This window comes from Mobula hypostoma, chromosome 4, assembly GCF_963921235.1.
Source record: "Mobula hypostoma chromosome 4, sMobHyp1.1, whole genome shotgun sequence".
NCBI classification, from domain to species: domain Eukaryota; kingdom Metazoa; phylum Chordata; class Chondrichthyes; order Myliobatiformes; family Myliobatidae; genus Mobula; species Mobula hypostoma.
In genome coordinates, this window is record NC_086100.1 from 17,054,120 (window position 1) to 17,071,889 (window position 17,770).

General features: G+C 42.1%; 2 protein-coding genes across 3 annotated transcripts in view; one reads left to right on the forward strand and one right to left on the reverse strand.

The window, feature by feature from the left end:
- LOC134345137 (mediator of RNA polymerase II transcription subunit 12-like protein) overlaps positions 1-17,770 on the reverse strand; it is a 709,294-nt gene that overhangs the window by 338,780 nt on the left and 352,744 nt on the right. The gene's annotated exons all lie outside the window — the stretch shown is intronic.
- LOC134345143 (P2Y purinoceptor 14-like) lies at positions 545-17,766 on the forward strand. The gene is made up of 2 exons (XM_063045347.1): positions 545-647; positions 16,661-17,766. Exon 2 carries the CDS (start codon positions 16,672-16,674, stop codon positions 17,764-17,766), a length of 1,095 nt encoding a protein of 364 aa, XP_062901417.1. The 5' UTR covers positions 545-647; positions 16,661-16,671.

Sequence of the window (17,770 nt, forward strand, 5' to 3'; positions counted from 1 at the left end):
TTTGTTGTATGTTAGTCTTTGACTTCTGTACTTTCAATTCCATTAATTCTATTGTATTTCTGTATTTTTCTGTAAATGCTTGCAAGAAAATGAATTTCAAGGTTGTATATGGTGACATGTGCATACTGTGATCACAAACTTAACTTTGCATTGATTTAGGGCCATTATTATTAACTGCCTGGTGATCCCAAAACTTTAGCCATTGGAAGCACAAAATTTGCATCACCATCAGTGGATTCCATACTTGAGTCTGCTTTATCATAAAGGAACATCAGCAAAGAACTGAAAAGCTGTGCATTAGTTGGTGTGAAATGAACGAGGTGAAGTGTGGGATGTAGGTTTTTGAAGTTTATCTCACGACTCGTTGTGATTACCAATTTGCTTACCAAACATTAAACAACTTTTGCAAAAACAAGGCAGGATGTGGCAACATTCAATTTAAGATGGCTGTGATAGCAAATATCACATCTGCTTGATTTCACTGATCAGCACTCTACACATCACAACCTGCCTGCAAATAAAATCATTGAGCCATCCACCAAATCAGCAATGATCTACACAAACTTCAGCAAGCTGATTGAGCTGAATTGTGCCGTTGTCAAAATTGTGAAACGGACCATTAGGAAAGCACAACTTCAGGACGTGGAGTAAGTCTTCATTTTCATCTTAATCAATGCATTAGATTGGAACTCCAGGACATGGACAGGAGAAGAAAAGGAACTGAGAAGCGCAGAAATCAAGAGTGTGGTAAAAGTGCAGGTTATAACGGTAGAGAGAAGCCGAGGAGTTTGAGCAGACAGCTTGGGGAGATAATGTCGGCATCAGTATAAATATAACGTTTAACTAAGTGCAGAAGGAATATATTCTGCTAAAAGAACAAAGGTCATGCTTATGAAAGTCTGTGTATAAAAAAGGACCCTAAGAAGGGGAAGAGCTAAGGAAAAAGAAAAAGGTAAAAATAAGAAGAGTTGACATGAAAAACGAGCATTTAGTTCTGCTTGTCTCATTATAGAAAGGATGTGGAAGCTTTACAGAGGGTGCAGAGATTTACTAGGATGCTGCCCAGATTAGAGAGCATATTTTACGAGGAAAGGTTGAGTGAGTCGAGGCATTTCACTTTGAAACAAAGGAGGTTGAGAGATGATTTGGCGGAGGTGTATAAAATGACTAGAAGCATCGATAGAGTAGACAGACAGCACTTTATTCCGTGGAGAAATGGCTAACACGAGAGGGCTGGAGGAAAATATGGGGGGAATGTCAGAGGTCAATTTCTTACACAAAGAGTGGTGCGTGCTCTGCCTGGGGTGTGGGTAGTCGCAGATACATCGATGACATTTAAGAGACTCTTAGGGACATGGATGAAGGAATAATGCAGAGCTATGGGGGAGGGATTCGTTAGTTTGATCTTGGAGTAGGTTTAAAGGTTAACACAGTATCTTGGGCAGAAGAGCCTATACTGTACTGGGCTGTGCTATGCTCTATATACATCAGTAGTAAAGTTTGACAGCAAAATGTAACAATGAAATTTAAAACAACAAGATATGAAGTATTGTACAAATATAAAAAGGAAAAAGGTGGCAGTCTAGAGATACCAAAGGAAGTGTAAGGCGCTCCTTCCCTCCGCTAGCCTGCAGGTCACCCATGGCACAGTATAGCATCTGCTTAGACCCTAATCGGGGTCGTGTGAAGTCATGAGAGCAGGTGGTGGATGGTTGTATGAGCAGCTGATGCACATCACAAGTCCTCGTTATGCAATCACAGATAATCTCTGAAGAGTGTTGATAATGGCTAGGGTCAGCAGTCTTGTAAGGACGCTGCCCAGAAGGAGAAAATTGCAAACTAATTTGGTGAAAAACTTTGTCAAGGACAATCATAGACAAGACTATGATTGCCCCACAGCATATGACACAGCAAATAATGCATGAAAAGAGGAAGATTAGGATAGGAATAGGTCAAATAGAAAGGATAAGATAATGAAAATGGAGACGGTAGCAATGCTAAGTCAGAACAAGAATTGAGAATAGGACTGGAGTTGATAGTTGCACCCAGATACATAAACAAGAGAGCAGCTACACCATTACAAGTAAAGAAAAATGCTTCCCATGCCAAAAGTGTGAAACTGCCTTCCTCTCTGAGATTTACAACAGATAATGTAAGCAATTCTGAGAAAAGGGAAGGGCAAGAAACAAGTATTGTGATGGTCGCAAGTATTCAGCTGCTAGAACAGATTGATGCTCTTGCAGAGTGTAAAGAGAGGAAAGGAAGAATAGACTACTGTTCAAATGAGGAAAAAAAGTCTATCGAAGGGTCTTTTAAGAGACTTAGATAGGTATGTGGAGCTTAGAAAAATAGAGGGCTATGCGGTAGGGAAATTCTAGGCAGTTTCTAGAGTAGATTACATAGCACAACATTGTGGGCTGAAGGGCCTGCAATCTGCTGTAGATTTCTATGTTCTATCCATAGGTCTATATTTACAGTATATATGCATGGTGACAGGAGTTTTGGAAGAAAGTGGATACACATGAATTGTGCAAAATGAATTGAGCAGCATCTTGATTGGTGTTACTCAATCAAGATGGTGCGATAAGCGGCAACTCTTTGTGTGCAGGTCTGTTGGGAATCAGCAAGTATTCTCATTTTGGATTACTCCAGCTGAAATCCACAGCCACAGCTATGGGTACTTCAGTAATAAATTTCATTTTAAGCCATTTAAAATTCTATCGATATTCAAACCCAGAGATATCGGTGGACCTTGGATTGCAGATTCAGGTCACCAGTGCAGTTCCCCTTTAAGAAAACAGAGGCACACTGGTTTACATGTATGATTGAAATGCAGAAGTCTTAGACCCCTTACCCCTAACTATACTGCTGGCGAATGTTCAATCTCAGGAAAATAAAATTGAAAACCTTTTCAGAGCAAGATTGCATTACCAGAAGGACATCAGGGACTGCTGTGTACATTGTTTCACAGAAACGTGGTTCTCTTCCACCATTAGCACTGCAGCTCGATGGTTCTGATGGTTCGACCATTCTCCACAAAGACATAACAGCTTAGTCTTTAACCACAAGCAAGAGAAAATCTGCAACACACACTAAATGCTGGAGGAACTCAGCAGACCAGTCCTGCCGAAGAGTCTCGGCCCCAAAACGTTGACTGTACTTTTTTCCATAGATGCTGAGTTCCTGCAGGATTTTGTGTGTGCAGCTCGGTCTTTTAAAGGTTAAGAAGGAAGAATATGCTTTCTGATTAACTCATCGTGGTGGTTCTGTCTCAATCCTGCTCACCTGAAGTGGAACAGCTAGCAATCAAATGTCATCCATTTCATCCGCCATGGCCGTTTTCTGCCATGATCCTGGTAGTGATGCACATTTCACTTCAGGCCAATGTCAGGCAGACACTGGCTGAACTGAGTACTGAAATCAACAGCCACGAAACAGTGCACCCTGATGCTTTCCCTATCAGAATCAGGTTTATTATCACCGACATGTGTGGTGAAATTTGTTAACTTAGCAGCAGCAGTTCAATGCAATACATAATATAGAAGGAGGAGAAGAAAACAGTAATAAATAAATAAATTGATTACCGTATAAGTATATTGAATAGATTAAAAATCATGCAAAAAACAGAAATAATATATATTTTAAAAAAGTGAGGTAGTGTTCAAGAGTTCAATGTCCATATAGGAATCGGATGTCAGAGGGGAAGGGAAGAAGCTGTTCCTGAATCACTGAGTGTGTGCCTTCAGGCTTCTGTACCTCCTACCTGATGGTAACAGTGAGAAAAGGGCATGCCCTGGGTGCTGGAGGTCCTTAATAATGGACACTACCTTTCTGAGACACTGCTCCTTGAAGAAGTCTTGGGTACTTTGTGGGCTAGTACCCAAGATGGAGCTATCTCAACTAAATGTACAACTCTCTGTAGCTTCTTTCAGTCCTGTGCAGTAGCCCCCCCTCCCCTATACCAGACAGTGATGCAGTCCGTCAGAAAGCTCTCCACGATACAGCAACAGAAGTTTTTGAATGTATTTGTCAACCTACCAAATCTCTTCAAACTCCTAATGAGGTACAGATGCTGTCTTGCCTTCTTTATAACTGCATTGATATGTTGGGACCAGGTTAGGTCCTCAATGATCTTGACACTCAGGAACTTGAAACTCATTGTGGGGGATTTCAACCAGGCCAGCTTGAAGACTTCTCTGAGCAACTACCACCAACCTATTACCCGTGGAACACACTCAACCACTGTTACACCACCATCAAGAATGTTTACTGTGCCATCGCACACTATACTTTGGAACGTTTGACGTATGGCCAGAGACTAAGGACTGCAGCACCAGTGGTAAGGACCAAGAAGGTATGCTCAAGGGAGGCAGAGGAGTGCTTAAGGGACTGTGTTGAGTTGGTGGAATGGAAAATATGCAGGGACTCATCTTTGAATCCAAATGAATATGCCAGAGTTGTTACCAACTTCGTCAAGATCTACGTGGATGAGTGTGTCACTTCAAGAACATACCAGACGTACCCAAACCAAAATACCATGGATGAACCAGGAGATTTGTAGTCTGCTGAGACTAGATCAGTTGCTTTCAAGATTGGTGATACAGAACTACGCATGATGTCCAAGTACAACCTATGGATAGCTAGTTTAAGAGCATGAAAAGAAATTTGATTGAAGTTGGGCGCACATCAGCTCTGGCAGGGTTTGCACACCATTACTTCCTAAAAGGTAAAACCTAACTACATGAATGGCTCTGATGCTTCACTCCTAGATGAGCCCAATACTTATCCAAGCTACAAAAGGGAGAATAAAACTATACTTGTGCAAATCCTTGCAGCGTCTGGAGACCCTGTGATCTCTGCCTCAGACTCAGAACATCTTTCCAGAGGGTTAATCCTTGCAAGGCATCAGGCCTTGATGGTATACCTGGTGTTCAAGAACATCTTCAATCTTTCACTGCTGCTGTCGGAGGTACCCACCGCGACAATCACACCAGTGCCTAAGAAGAGGAGGTGAGCTCCCTCAAAGACTATCACCCAGTTGCATTCAGGTCTGCAGTGATGAAGTGCTTTGAGAGATTGATCTCAACCAGAATTAACTCCTGCATAAGCAAGGACCTGGATCTGGACCTGGACCTGCTGCAATTTGCCAATTGCCATATTAGGTCTACAGTGGATGCAATCTCACTGATTCTCCACTTTGCTTTGGGTCACCTAGCCCTCATTGCTATCATGAAGGTGGTATCTTCCTCCTGGTAGTTAATAATCAGCTCTTTCATTTTGCTGATGTTGAGTGAGAGATCGTTGTTACAGCACCTTCCATCTAGATTTTCAGTCTCCAGAGTTACAGCAAGAAGGCAGGAGAATGGATATGAGAGGGATAACATATCAGCCTGGATGGAATGACAGAGCAGACTCAAAGGGCCAAATGGCCTAATTCTGCTCCTATGTCTTATGGTGTTATGGTCTAAATCATTATTTTGTTTCACTGTTTAACAAGACAGGTGGCGGGGTGGAGTTACACCTCTACCAAAGAAGGTGTGAAGCACTCCTTCCCTCCGATAACATGCAGGTCACCCTTGCTTAGCCCCATGACCAGGAAGCCGTGGGAACAGGTGGTGGATGGTCGTATGAGCAGCTGGTGCATATCACAAGTCCTGGTTATGTAACCACATGGCTGGGGTCACCCGTCTTGTAAGGACACTGCCAAGAAAAAGGCAATGGCAGACCACTTCTGTAAAAAAATTTGCCAAAAACAATCATGATCATGATCTCTCACATCATATGACACAGTACATAAATAACAAGGAGATGCAGCAAACGCGTATGACAATGAAGGCTAAAATGAGTAATGAGCAAGTTTATTCAAAATAGATAAAATACTAAGAACAAATACTTCTTAGATGAAGCATTCAAAGAACATAGGAACTTGTTGAGAATGATTTCACTCACACATTGTAAAAGACTTATGAGTAAAGATTAGGACTATTGCATGTACTTAATGTTTAAGAAAGGTGTAATGCTAGAGGATAAATAATCTAAAGCAAATGTTTAAGAAGGGAGACAGAAAATTATCAACCGATCATCTAGTAGACAACTGGTGAGTGGGATACTGGACTGGTAACCAAAGGTTTAGACCATTGATCTAGTGAAACAAAGATGAATACAATAACTGAAAATTTTTTTTTAAATTTTGAAAACTAAAAGAATTAAAAACTGTCCTTTGAAGACGTAACAAAGTATGGCATAGGCTCAATGTCCATTAAGAAATCGGATGGCAGATGGGAAGGAGTTATTCCTGAATCTTTGAGTGTGTGGCTTCAGGCTTCTGTAGCTCCTTCCTGATGGTAGCAATGAGAAGAGGGCATGTCCTGGGTGATGGGGGTCCCCCAGTCCCCTTAGACATATGACTTCCAGCATTTACCATTTCTACTGTCCACCTAATTTATGCCTTTGTTTTACATACTCCACTGGTCCAGAGACAACAATCCAAGTTGGTCAACCTCCCCTTATTAACCAATGCATTCCAATCCAGGCAACAGTTTGGTAAACAACGCATACAAAATGCTGGAAGAACACATTAGGTCAGGCAGCATCTATGGAGGGAAATGAACCAGTCAGCATTTTGGGCTGAGACCCTTCAAAGGGCCCAGAATATTGACTGTTCATTTCCCCATTTAAATGCTGTGTGATCTGCTGAAATCCTCCAGCATTTTGTGTGTGTTGCTCATGATTTCCAGCGGCTCCAGAATCTGGTGTATCAACTATTTGGTGAACCTCTGGTTGAGGGAGAAGGCAGGAGACTGCGGTTGAGAGGGCTAATAAATCAGTCATGATGAAATGGCAGAGCAGACTCGATGGGCCAAATGGCCTAATTCTGCTCGGACGTCTCATGGTGTCTTTTGCACTCTCTCCAGAGCCTCCACATCATTCCTATAATGTGGTGAGATGAAGTGTACACAATACTCCAAGTGTGGTGTGTTAAAGGTTACAATTTAGCAGTGGTCCAACTTAATAATAGAACAGACTAGATGAGTTCAATTGTCTGTTCCTATTTCTAAGTAACATTCTGTATAACATTAAAAAAAAATCCATGTTGTCCTCTCACCTACTCTCAATTTCCTGTATTCAGCCCATATTCTTTCAGGGCTCTCCCCTCCATAGGCATCTCCAACTACTTCAGAAATTACACCATTGTAGCTACCTCAATCACTTTCTAGTCCACATAACAACCACATACCCATTCCATATACTTACTGCATAAAAACATTGCACCTCAACTCCCTTTTAAGTTTTTCCTTCCATACCCTAAACCTATGCCCTCTACTTTTGGACTCTCTGACCCTGTTACATTCACTTTATCTATGCCTGTAAAAATTTTAAACACCTCTGTAAAGTAGCAACACACACACAAAATGCTGGAGGAACTCAGCAGGCCAAGCAGCATCTATGGAAAAGAGTAAACAACAGACCCCTTCGACTGTTTACTCTTTTCCATCGATGCTGCCCGGCCCGCTGAGTTCCTCCAGCATTTTGTGTGTGCTGCTTGGATTTCCAGCATCTGAAGATTTTCTCTTGTCTATAAGGTTGCACCTCTTTCTCTTACACTCCATGGAATAAAAACCTAGCCTGGGCAACCTCTCTTTATAATTCAAGTCCTCTCGTCCAGCAACATCCTTGTAAATCTTTGCAATCTTTCCAATTTAACCACATCCTTCCTATAACAGGGTGACCAAAATTGGCACAGTTTACCAAGCGTATACCCAACAGTTATGACCCCTCAACCAGCACGAATAACTTCACTCAACTCAACACTGAACTTTTTCCACAACCTATAGTCTCACTTTCAAGGATTCTACAACTCAAGTTTGCAATATTATTTATCTATTCTTATTAATTTTCTTTTTGTAAATGTGTCATCTTTTGCATATTGGTTGCTTGTGGGTGTAGTTTTTCATTGATTCTATTGTGTTTCTTTGTATCGTGTGAATGCCTGCAAGAAAATGAATCTCAAGGTAATATGTGGTGACATAACATTATAGGTATTTATAGGTATTTCTGTGCATAGAACACATTCTTAACAGGTGTAGAAAGTAGTCTGGACGTCCAGATGGGATTTGGAATTCAGAAATAGGGAAGTAATGACACAAGTGGAAGGGAGGAGAAGATGGCAGTGCGACGCAGCGCGCACGGCCGTTCCGAATGAATATCGATATGTGGAACTAGGGGCCGTGCATCAATCCGGATTTGATGGAGACAGCCGTGAGAAGTGCAGAGGAACATCTGGAGCAACTTCTGAAATGCCTGCTTCGCTGCTGCTGCTACTGTGCGATCCAGAATCTCCGGAGACAAAGGCCCCAAATCCTCGGCTTTGTGTATTGCCTGTTGCCAGGGCCGGAGTCAAAACGCTCGGCAGAGATGTTGCTCGGTGCTCGGTGTCGAATAGGTGGTTGGAGGCTTGGAGTTTTTCGGACGGAGTCGGACTGTGGTCGGATGCTTCCAGGATGCTACATCGGCAAGTTGGCAGCGCTGGAGGTTTACCGTCTGCGTGAGATAATGGGACTTTCGAGAGACTCTGAGACTTTTATTGTGCCATGGTCAGTTCTTATCAAATTACGGTATTGCTTTGCACTGTTGTAACTATATGTTATAATTATGTGTTTTTTGTTAGTTTTTAAGTCGGTTTGTCATGTGTTTTCGTGATAACATTCTGGAAAACAATTTTTATCATTTCTTAATGCATGCATTACTAAATGACAATAAAAGAGGACTGCGTGTCCTCATAATCATATAAGTGTGTGGGATGTTGGCGAGTCCATATCTGGGAATCTACATTGTAGATGTAGAAATCTACATTTTAAGATGTATATTGTATACAGTTCTCTGACATTAAATGTACCAAATGTACCACTTGTAGGACTGTGTCATAATATTCTAAATCCTGTACTCAGTGCCCTGACTAATGAAGGTCACCATACTAAAAACCTTTTTCCACCACCTTGTCTGCCTGTGATGCCAGGACATGATGTTCTACATTCAGGGGATTTAAGGAAAGTGTCTATGGAGATAAGACAGCCTTTGCATGAAGTTTTCAAAACTTACTGAGTTCCAGGAGGGTAACAGCAGACTGGAAAAGCACAAATGTAATTCCCTTGTTGTGAATGGGACAGAAGCTATAGACAAATTAGTTTAACATCTGTTGTTAGAGAATGCATAAGTCTACAATCAAAGAAGAAACCACTAGTCAGTTATCAGACCAAATCATTATGATTTTCTGAAAAGGAAGTCCTGTTTAACAGAACTGCTAGAGTTCTTCAAGGATGTAAAGAGCAGATTTGAGAGACAAGACTTGTGGATGTCAAGTTTTGAGAGTTTCAGAAGGTAACAAAGAGGGACATAAGAACAGTGCTCACAGTATTGGGGAGATATGTCATCATGGACTAAAGACTGGTCTACACAGAGAAGATAGCGAGTCTGAGTAATTGTATATTTTTTCCGGACTGGATGGATGTAATTAGTGAAATGTCCCAAAGAGCACCTCTTACTCCTTAATTATTTACTATCTATTTCAGTAACGTGGGGGAGGTGGAGCCAGAGCGTAAGGTTTTGCTGATGAACATAAAACAGGGGTAAAATAGAGGCTCTGGGGATAGAGTTAAGTTCACTAAGTTGGGGAAAGTTTGGTAAATAAGAATTTCTTGTGGAAAAGGCTGTGATTGAATACGTTAGTATAAGGAATCAGAAAGTAGACCGTCATCTAACTATGAACACAGATGTGTGGCGCTTGGTGAAATCGTACTATTTCTGTGCATAGAACACATTCTTAACCGGTGTAGGAAGTTGTCTGGGCATCCAGATGGGATTTGGAATTCAGAAATAGGGAAGTAATGACACAAGTGTGTGGGATGTTGGCGAGTCATCTGGACTAACAATTGTGGCTTTGGTCCCCTTCTTTAGGAGAATGTGTACTGCACACCCGCACAGAGTGGTGGGTGCCTGGAACACACTGGAAAGGGTGGCGAAGGAAGCAGAAATTATATTGGCATTTAGGAGGCTTTCAAATGAAAATGCAGGGAATGAAGGGATACAGGCTATGTGTAGGCAAGAAGGTTTAGGTCAACTTAGGATCATGATTGTGGGCTGAAGGACCTGTTCCTATACTGTATTGTTCTAGCTACTCTATCCAGTCACTTCATCATTTTATATACTTTTACCAAATCTTCTCTCATCCTTCTCTAAAGAATATACTCCCAGCCTCCCCAATCTCTCCTTGTAGCTGTGTTCCTTCAGTTCAGGGACCAATCTTACAAATCTCTTTTCCCTAATGCCTTCACATCTTTCCTGTAATCAAAATGGAACACAATGCCACTATAAAGTTTCTATGTGGCTTCCTTACTTTTGTATTCTATGCCTTTACTGATAAAGCTTAGAATTACTGTAAATATATGTATGCCTTATTAACCATCCGTTTTTAATCTTCCCCTTCCACTAGAAATGGTATGCACTCATGTCCCTAGCTCCCAGTGCCTCTGATGTCCTTTCAGAACAGCGCTCTTCATATTAAATCTCCACATTCTTTCTTTCAAAATACATTACCTCACATTTATAACATAGAACAGAACAGTACAGCCCAGTACAGGCCCTTCAGTCCACGATGTTGTGCCGACCTTTTAACCTACTTCAACATCAATCTAAACCTTCCCTCCATCATAGCCCTCCATTTTTCCTTCATCCATGCGCCTATCTAACATTCTTTTAGAAGTCTCTAATGCCTGCTTTGTAGATTGGACTCTTCACCTTGTGGTGTGCTCTATTTTCTGGTTGCTTCTTCTTTTTTGCTGCTATCTTTGGGCAACTTTTGAATCAGGGCAGCCTGCAGATAATGAACACCGATCTGACCTAAAATATGCTGCTTGGTTTTGTGTTTTATATCTTGTGTTTTGCTTTTTTTTTTGTTGCTATTTGCATGATTTGTTTTTTTATTTTGTGCATGAGGGGGTGGGGTGCTGGAGGTGGGCTATATTTTTCTTTGAACGGGTTCTTTGATTCGTGACTGTCTGTGGGGAAGATGAATCTCAGGGTTGTATACTGCATACATACTTTGATACTTTGAATCTGCCTCTACCACCACCTCGGCTGGGCGTCCAATGCACCTACTACCCTTCGTGGCAACTGCAAGGGGGAGCCCCCATACTTCCCCCCCAATCACGTTAAAAGTATTCCCTTGGTATTAGCCATTGTCACCCTGGGGAAAAAAAGGCTAGTTGTTTACTCTATCAATGCCTCTTACAGTCTTCTATCCTCTACTAAGTTACCTCACATCTTTCGCTTCAAAGAGAAAAGCCTTAGCTCTGTACTTGTCTGTAACATAATCTGCCATGTATCTGTCCAAACCAGCAGCCTGTTTGCATTCTACTGCAACTTCTCATTCATCTTTTCACATTCAAAGTTCCGTGTCATCAGCAAGTTTCGAAAATGTGACTTACATCTTCAAGTTTAGGTGACTAATATCCATTATTAAAAACAAAACAACACTAACACTGATGGCTGACAGACACCATTCAAAGTTCAAAGTAAAATTTATTATCAGAGTACATACGTGTCACCATATACAACCCTGACATTCTCTTTCCTACGGGCATACTCAGCAAATCGTAACCGTAAACAGGATCAATGAAAGAGCAAGTGCATAGAAGACAGCAAACTACTGAAATGCAACTGCAAATAGCAATAAATAACAAGAACATGAAATAACAAGATAGTGGCAAAGAAATGGTAGGTGGACTACAGTGTCAGGAAGTGAAAAGTTATGCAATTTGGTAGATGAAATGCAAGGGTTGACTATTTTTTAAATGGAGAGAAAATACAAAAATCTGAGGTGCAAAGGGACTTGTGAGACCTTGTTCAGGTTTTCCTAAAGGTTAATCTGCAGGTTGAGTCTGTGGTGAGCAAGGCGAATGTGATGTTAGCATTCATATCAAGAGGAATGAAATATAAAAGCAAGGATGTAACGTTGAGACTTTATAAAGCACTGGTGAGGCCTCACTTGGAGTACTGTGAGCGGGTTTGGGCCCCTTATCTTAGAAAGGATGTGCTGAAACTGGAGCGGGTTCGAAGAAGGTTGGCGAAAATGATTGCATGATTGAACAGCTTGTCATATGAAGAGCGTTTGATGGCTCTGGGCCTGTATTTACTAGAATTCAAAAGAATGAGGGGTGACCTCATTGAAACATATTGAATGGTGAAAGGCCTTGATAGAGTGGACGTGGAGAGGATGTTTCCTATGGTCTAAGGCCAGAGGACGCAGCCTCAAAATAGAGTGGCGTCCTTTTAGAACGGAGATGACAAGGAATTTCCTTAGCCAGAGAGTGGTGAACCTGTGGAATTCTTTGCCAAAGTCAGCTGTGGAGGACTAGTCTTTATGTATATTTAAAGCAGAGGTTGATAGATTCTTGATTGGTCAGGACATGGAGGGATATGGGGAGAAGGCAGAAGATTGGGGTTGAGAGGAAAATTGGATCAGCCATAATGAAAGGGTGGAGCAGACACAATGGGCCAAATGGCCTAATTCTGCTCATATATCTTATGGTCTTACCAATAATCCTTAAAGAGAGATCATTGAAGGTGGGAACATCTCAATAGATGAGTGTAATTACCCTCTTTTGTTCAAGAACCTGATGGTTGAGGGGTAGTAACTGTTCTTGAACCTGGTGGTGCAAGTGCTGAGGCTCTTGCACCTTCCACCCAATTAGCAGCAGCGAGAAAAGAGCTTCGCCCAGGTGGTAGGATTTTTGATGATTGATGCTGCTTTCCTACGACAGTGTTTCGTATGGTCAACGGTTGGGAGGGCTTTGTCCATTATGTAATGGGCCGAATTTTCCATTCAAAGGCATTGGTGTTTCCATACCAGGCCATAATGCAGCCAGTCAATACACTTTCCACTACAGCTCTGGAGGTTTCTGATGTCATGCCAAATCTCAGCAGCCTTCCATGGAAGTAGAGGTGCTGTCATACTTTCTTTGCAATTACATTTATCTGATGGGTCCACCACAGGTTTTCTGAGATAGTGACATCCAGGAAGTTAAAGTTACTGATCATCTTTCTCCAGTCTACTAAGCAACTATTCAACCTTACCTTGTGTTGATTGCTATTTAGTCAACTTCATACCAAAGACCTCTGTGTCCCTTTACGCCACAGGCTTCAACTTTGCTGACCAATGTGTTACATGTCACTTTAACATTTAAAGTGTAAAACTGCAAGGAAACAACCACCTGTCCTTGATGGAGCATTTTTTAGGCAGAGTTCATGGAGGTGAAGCTGGTTTCCTTGATGTGCTGATCTGTGTCCACATACCTGCAGATTCTATCTTGTGTAACCACAAGACAGATGTCTTCAAACAAGTGAGGAACACGATAAGGCATCGGTACACAAGTCAATTTTTACTTCCCTCACCAAGTCTATCAGATCAATGATGCTTCTCACGGCTTCAGGTGCTTTGGAGCAGCACAGTGGTGTAAGTCACTGCAGCTACATCGCAGGTCTCCGGAGGCCGGGTCAATCCTGGCCCCTGGTGCTGTCTGCATGGAGTTAGCTTGTTCTCCCCGTTCCTCCGCATGCCCTCGTTTCCTTCCACACCCCAAAGAAGCACTGGTAGGTTCATTGACAGCTGCAAATTACCCCTAAAGATTTGTGGTAAAAGGACCAAAGGAGTGTTGATATTTGTTTACGGACATCAGCAACTGCACACTGAGGATATCACCTCGACTGCTGATGAAATGTTAGCAAGCTCGGTGAACTCAACCTAAACACCCAATATTCATCGCCATCCTAAACTTTGTTTATGTGTTGTTTGTCATTGATACTATTGTATTTCTTTGTCTACTGTGAATGCCCGCAAGAAAACAAATCTCAGAATAGTGTATGTTGGCATAAATGAATTTTGATAATAAATGCACTTATAACTTTGTACTCAATACTTTACTTTGCCCTCGGGGAAGGGCACAACTATATTGTGTTTCCTAGTGCTTTGTCAGTTAGCACGCTCAGCCCAACCTTGTCCATTAACACTTCGGGACTCTCTATAGGTCTGGATCTCATATTCCGTTTAACTGATGGTTTACATAAAGGAAAATGTTTTTCTGCAAAGGCCACGAGTTTTTGCAAGCTACATCAATGACAGGAGGACAGTGCCCTCTGCAGGATTCTCAGACACAAGCTCATGATCTGAACCAACAAAAACCACTACAAGTGTGCAGGATACTCAAAGCAGGTGCAGGTAGGGAGAAAGCAAGGAAGACAGGCTGATAATAGGCCCATTATAAATAATCGGGCAGATCTTCCACAGCATTGAGATTGCTAACTTCCTCTTATTTCAGAAATACATTCTACTCATGAATAAAAAAATTATGCAAAGTTGCAAAACAATTTATAATATTCCTGTCATTTGGTCTGTACATTCAGTAGCGTGACCACATTTTTTTTTACATAGTAAAATTTTTTTTACATAGGCACTCACAGGCCCTCTGGGGTGATACACCCGTTCACCATTTGAAGGGCTTCCCCACCCAACTCCACTGATGCGTCCATTAGCAGAAGGAGCCTAGACTGTAATCATTCCCCACAGACTGTCTAGGCACTGACTGCACCAAATTTCAGTCTGCCCCTCAGCATGTATTCCTGCAGCTTGGAATATTCCAATCAACCTCATACATCCCCTTTGAACTTGCCCCGTCACCTAAATGCATGGCTTCTAGTATTAAACCTCTCAGCTCTGGGAAAAGATACTGGCTCTCAATCAACCTCATTCCATATCTACTCTATCCAGATGCTTCATATTCAATAGGTTTCCATGAGGTCCCCCCTCATTCTTCTAAACTCCAGTGAATACAGGCCCAGAACAATCTATACACCTTATACATTTACTATTTTATTCCAAGGACCTCCTCTGGACCCTCTCCAACTAGATTAGATTAGATTATGAGGACACTCAGTCCTCGTTTATTGTCATTTTTTTTAGATTATGAAGACACGTAGTCCCCTTTTATTGTCATTTAGAAATGATACATTATTTCCTCCGGTGTGATATCACAAAACACAGGACAAACCAAGACTGAAAAAACTGACAAATCCACATAATTATACATATAGTTACAACAGTGCACAATACCATAACTTGATGAAGAAGTCCGTGAGCACAGAAAAGTTCAAAGTTTCTCAAATGTCCCACGTCTCACGCAGACAGGAGAGGGAAGAAAAACTCTCCCTGCCATGCCGACCACAATCCGACTCTGAGTCATCCGTAAACTTCGAGCTCTGATCAGCTCTCCGACACCGAGTACTGAGCGCCATCTCTGTCCGAGTGATTCGACCTCTTTCTCGGTCGCCAAAAGCAGGCAAGGCCGGGGATTTTGAGGCCTACCCTCCGAAAGATTCCCGACCACACAGTAATGACAGCAGCGGAGGAGCATTTCAGAAATTTCTCCAGATGTTCCTCTGTGCTTTCACTGTGTCTATCTCCATCAAATCAGAAATTGTCCACGGCCCCTATTTAACAGATACGACATTATTTTTCACCGGAGAGCTGCACACGCGGTGCGCTGCCCCCTTCTCCTTGCATGCATTAAGAAATGATACAATGTTCCTCCAGAGTGATATCACAAAAAAACAAGACAAACCAAAGTCTAACACTGACAAGACCACATAATTATAACATATAGTTACAGCAGTGCAAAGCAATACCATAATTTGATAAAGAGCAGACCATGGGAGCAGTAAAAAAAAGTCTCAAAGTTCCAATCGACTCCTGATAGTCCCCGATAGCAGGCGGCAGAAGGGAGAAACTCTCTCTGCCATAAACCACCAGGCACCGACAATTGTCGATGCATTGGAAGCACCCGACCACAGCCGACTCTGAGTCCGTCCGAAAACTTTGAGCCTCCGACCAGCCCTCCGACACCGAGCACCATCTCTACCAAGCACTTCGACCCTGCCCTGGCCGCTGAGCAACAAGCAAAGCCGGGGATTCGGGGCCTTCCCCTCCGGAGATTCTGGATCACACAGTAACAGCGGCAGCAAAAAAGGCATTCCAGAAATTTCACCAGATGTTCTTCTGTTCTCTCACATCTGTCTCCATCAAATCAGGATTGTGCACGGCACCCTACTTGACAGATTACAGATATCATTCACTGGAGTGGCCGCGCAAGTTGAGTCGCGCCACCATCTTCTCCTCCTCCAATCAACCTCATACATCCCCTTTGAACTGTCAGCACGTCTGCTTTTTAAGCTGTCAGGTCTAAAACTGCTCACAGTACTCCCTATTACGCAGTTGGGAGGGCAAACGGCATTTTGGCCGACATTGCAAAGGGGGGAAAGTTCAGGAAGTGTACAATTGTAATGATATTTCCAAATTCTAGAATACTCGTACTTGTTTTGGTTCCTTACTTAGCTTAGGAAAAACTGAAATATTCTGGAACGAGCAATGAGTGAGAGTAATGAAGGTAAAGTGGGTTACGAAGGTATTGAATTGAAAAGGCTTCAGCTTCAACCTCTCAATATGATTCTATAACAGTTTGTAGAATCTCAATATTACTAATGAACAACAAGAAATTATGTAAATGTTTTTTCTCCACAATAACTAACTTTCTCACTTTTTATCTTCTGTAAGAAAATAGGGAGATGAACAACACCACAGGCTTGTCAACAAATCCGAGCTGCCGCGATTTACGCAACCCCACTGTGACCAAAGTGCCCATTCCTCTCTTATACTCCATGGTCTTCATCGGAGGATTCCTGCTGAACGTATTGGCTGCCTGGATCTTCTGCCATGTTCCAAATAAATCCAGCTTTGTGATTTACCTCAAGAACACTGTGGCAGCTGACCTGCTGATGGTAGTTACACTTCCATTTAAAATCCTCTCTAATACACCGTTTGGGACCTGGCAGTTGAAAGCCATTGTGTGTCGTTACACAGCTGTTGTGTTCTACAGCAGCATGTATGTCAGTATAATATTCCTTGGCCTGATCAGCCTCGATCGGTACTTGAAGATTGTTCAGCCTCAAAAAAATCTCTTCATGCAGAAAGTAACGGTTGCCAAGGTGATCAGTGTGAGCTGCTGGGTTTTTGTAATGAGCTTTGCCCTGCCGAGTATCATTTTGACCAACAAGGCCCCCACACCTGAAACTGCAGGTGCTTGCATGAAGTTGAAAAGTGACATCGGGCATATTTGGCACAAGATTATAATTATCAAATGCCAAGTTATTTTTTGGGCTGTTTTTCTCCTTCTCACTCTGTGTTATTTAGCCATCTTAAAGAAATTATATTGCTCCAAACAGAAATTTCAGAGGGACTCTGGCCCTGTGGTAAAGAAAGCAAACCGTAACATTTTCAGTATCCTAGGTGTCTTCTTCATCTGCTTTGTGCCGTACCAATTTATCAGGATCCCGTACGACAAGTACCGATTGGTCAATGAAAACTGTGTAACAAGTAACAATCTGTACTATGCAAAGGAGTTCACACTGCTCCTGTGTGTATTGAACGTTTGCCTCGATCCAGTCATCTACTTCCTCCTGTGCAAGGCCTTCACCAGACAGCTGTGCAGAAAACTGAGAGCGGGGAGAAGTCTGAAAATCAAAATTGCTAAAGTGAAGAATAAGCCACAGTCAAGTAACAACTCTAACCAATTCTCTGACCTAGGAATGAATGGTACTTTAAGAGAGACTCAAGTATCACAAACACTTGGTCCAACGGCAAATGTTTCCTCAGTTCCCTGAATCA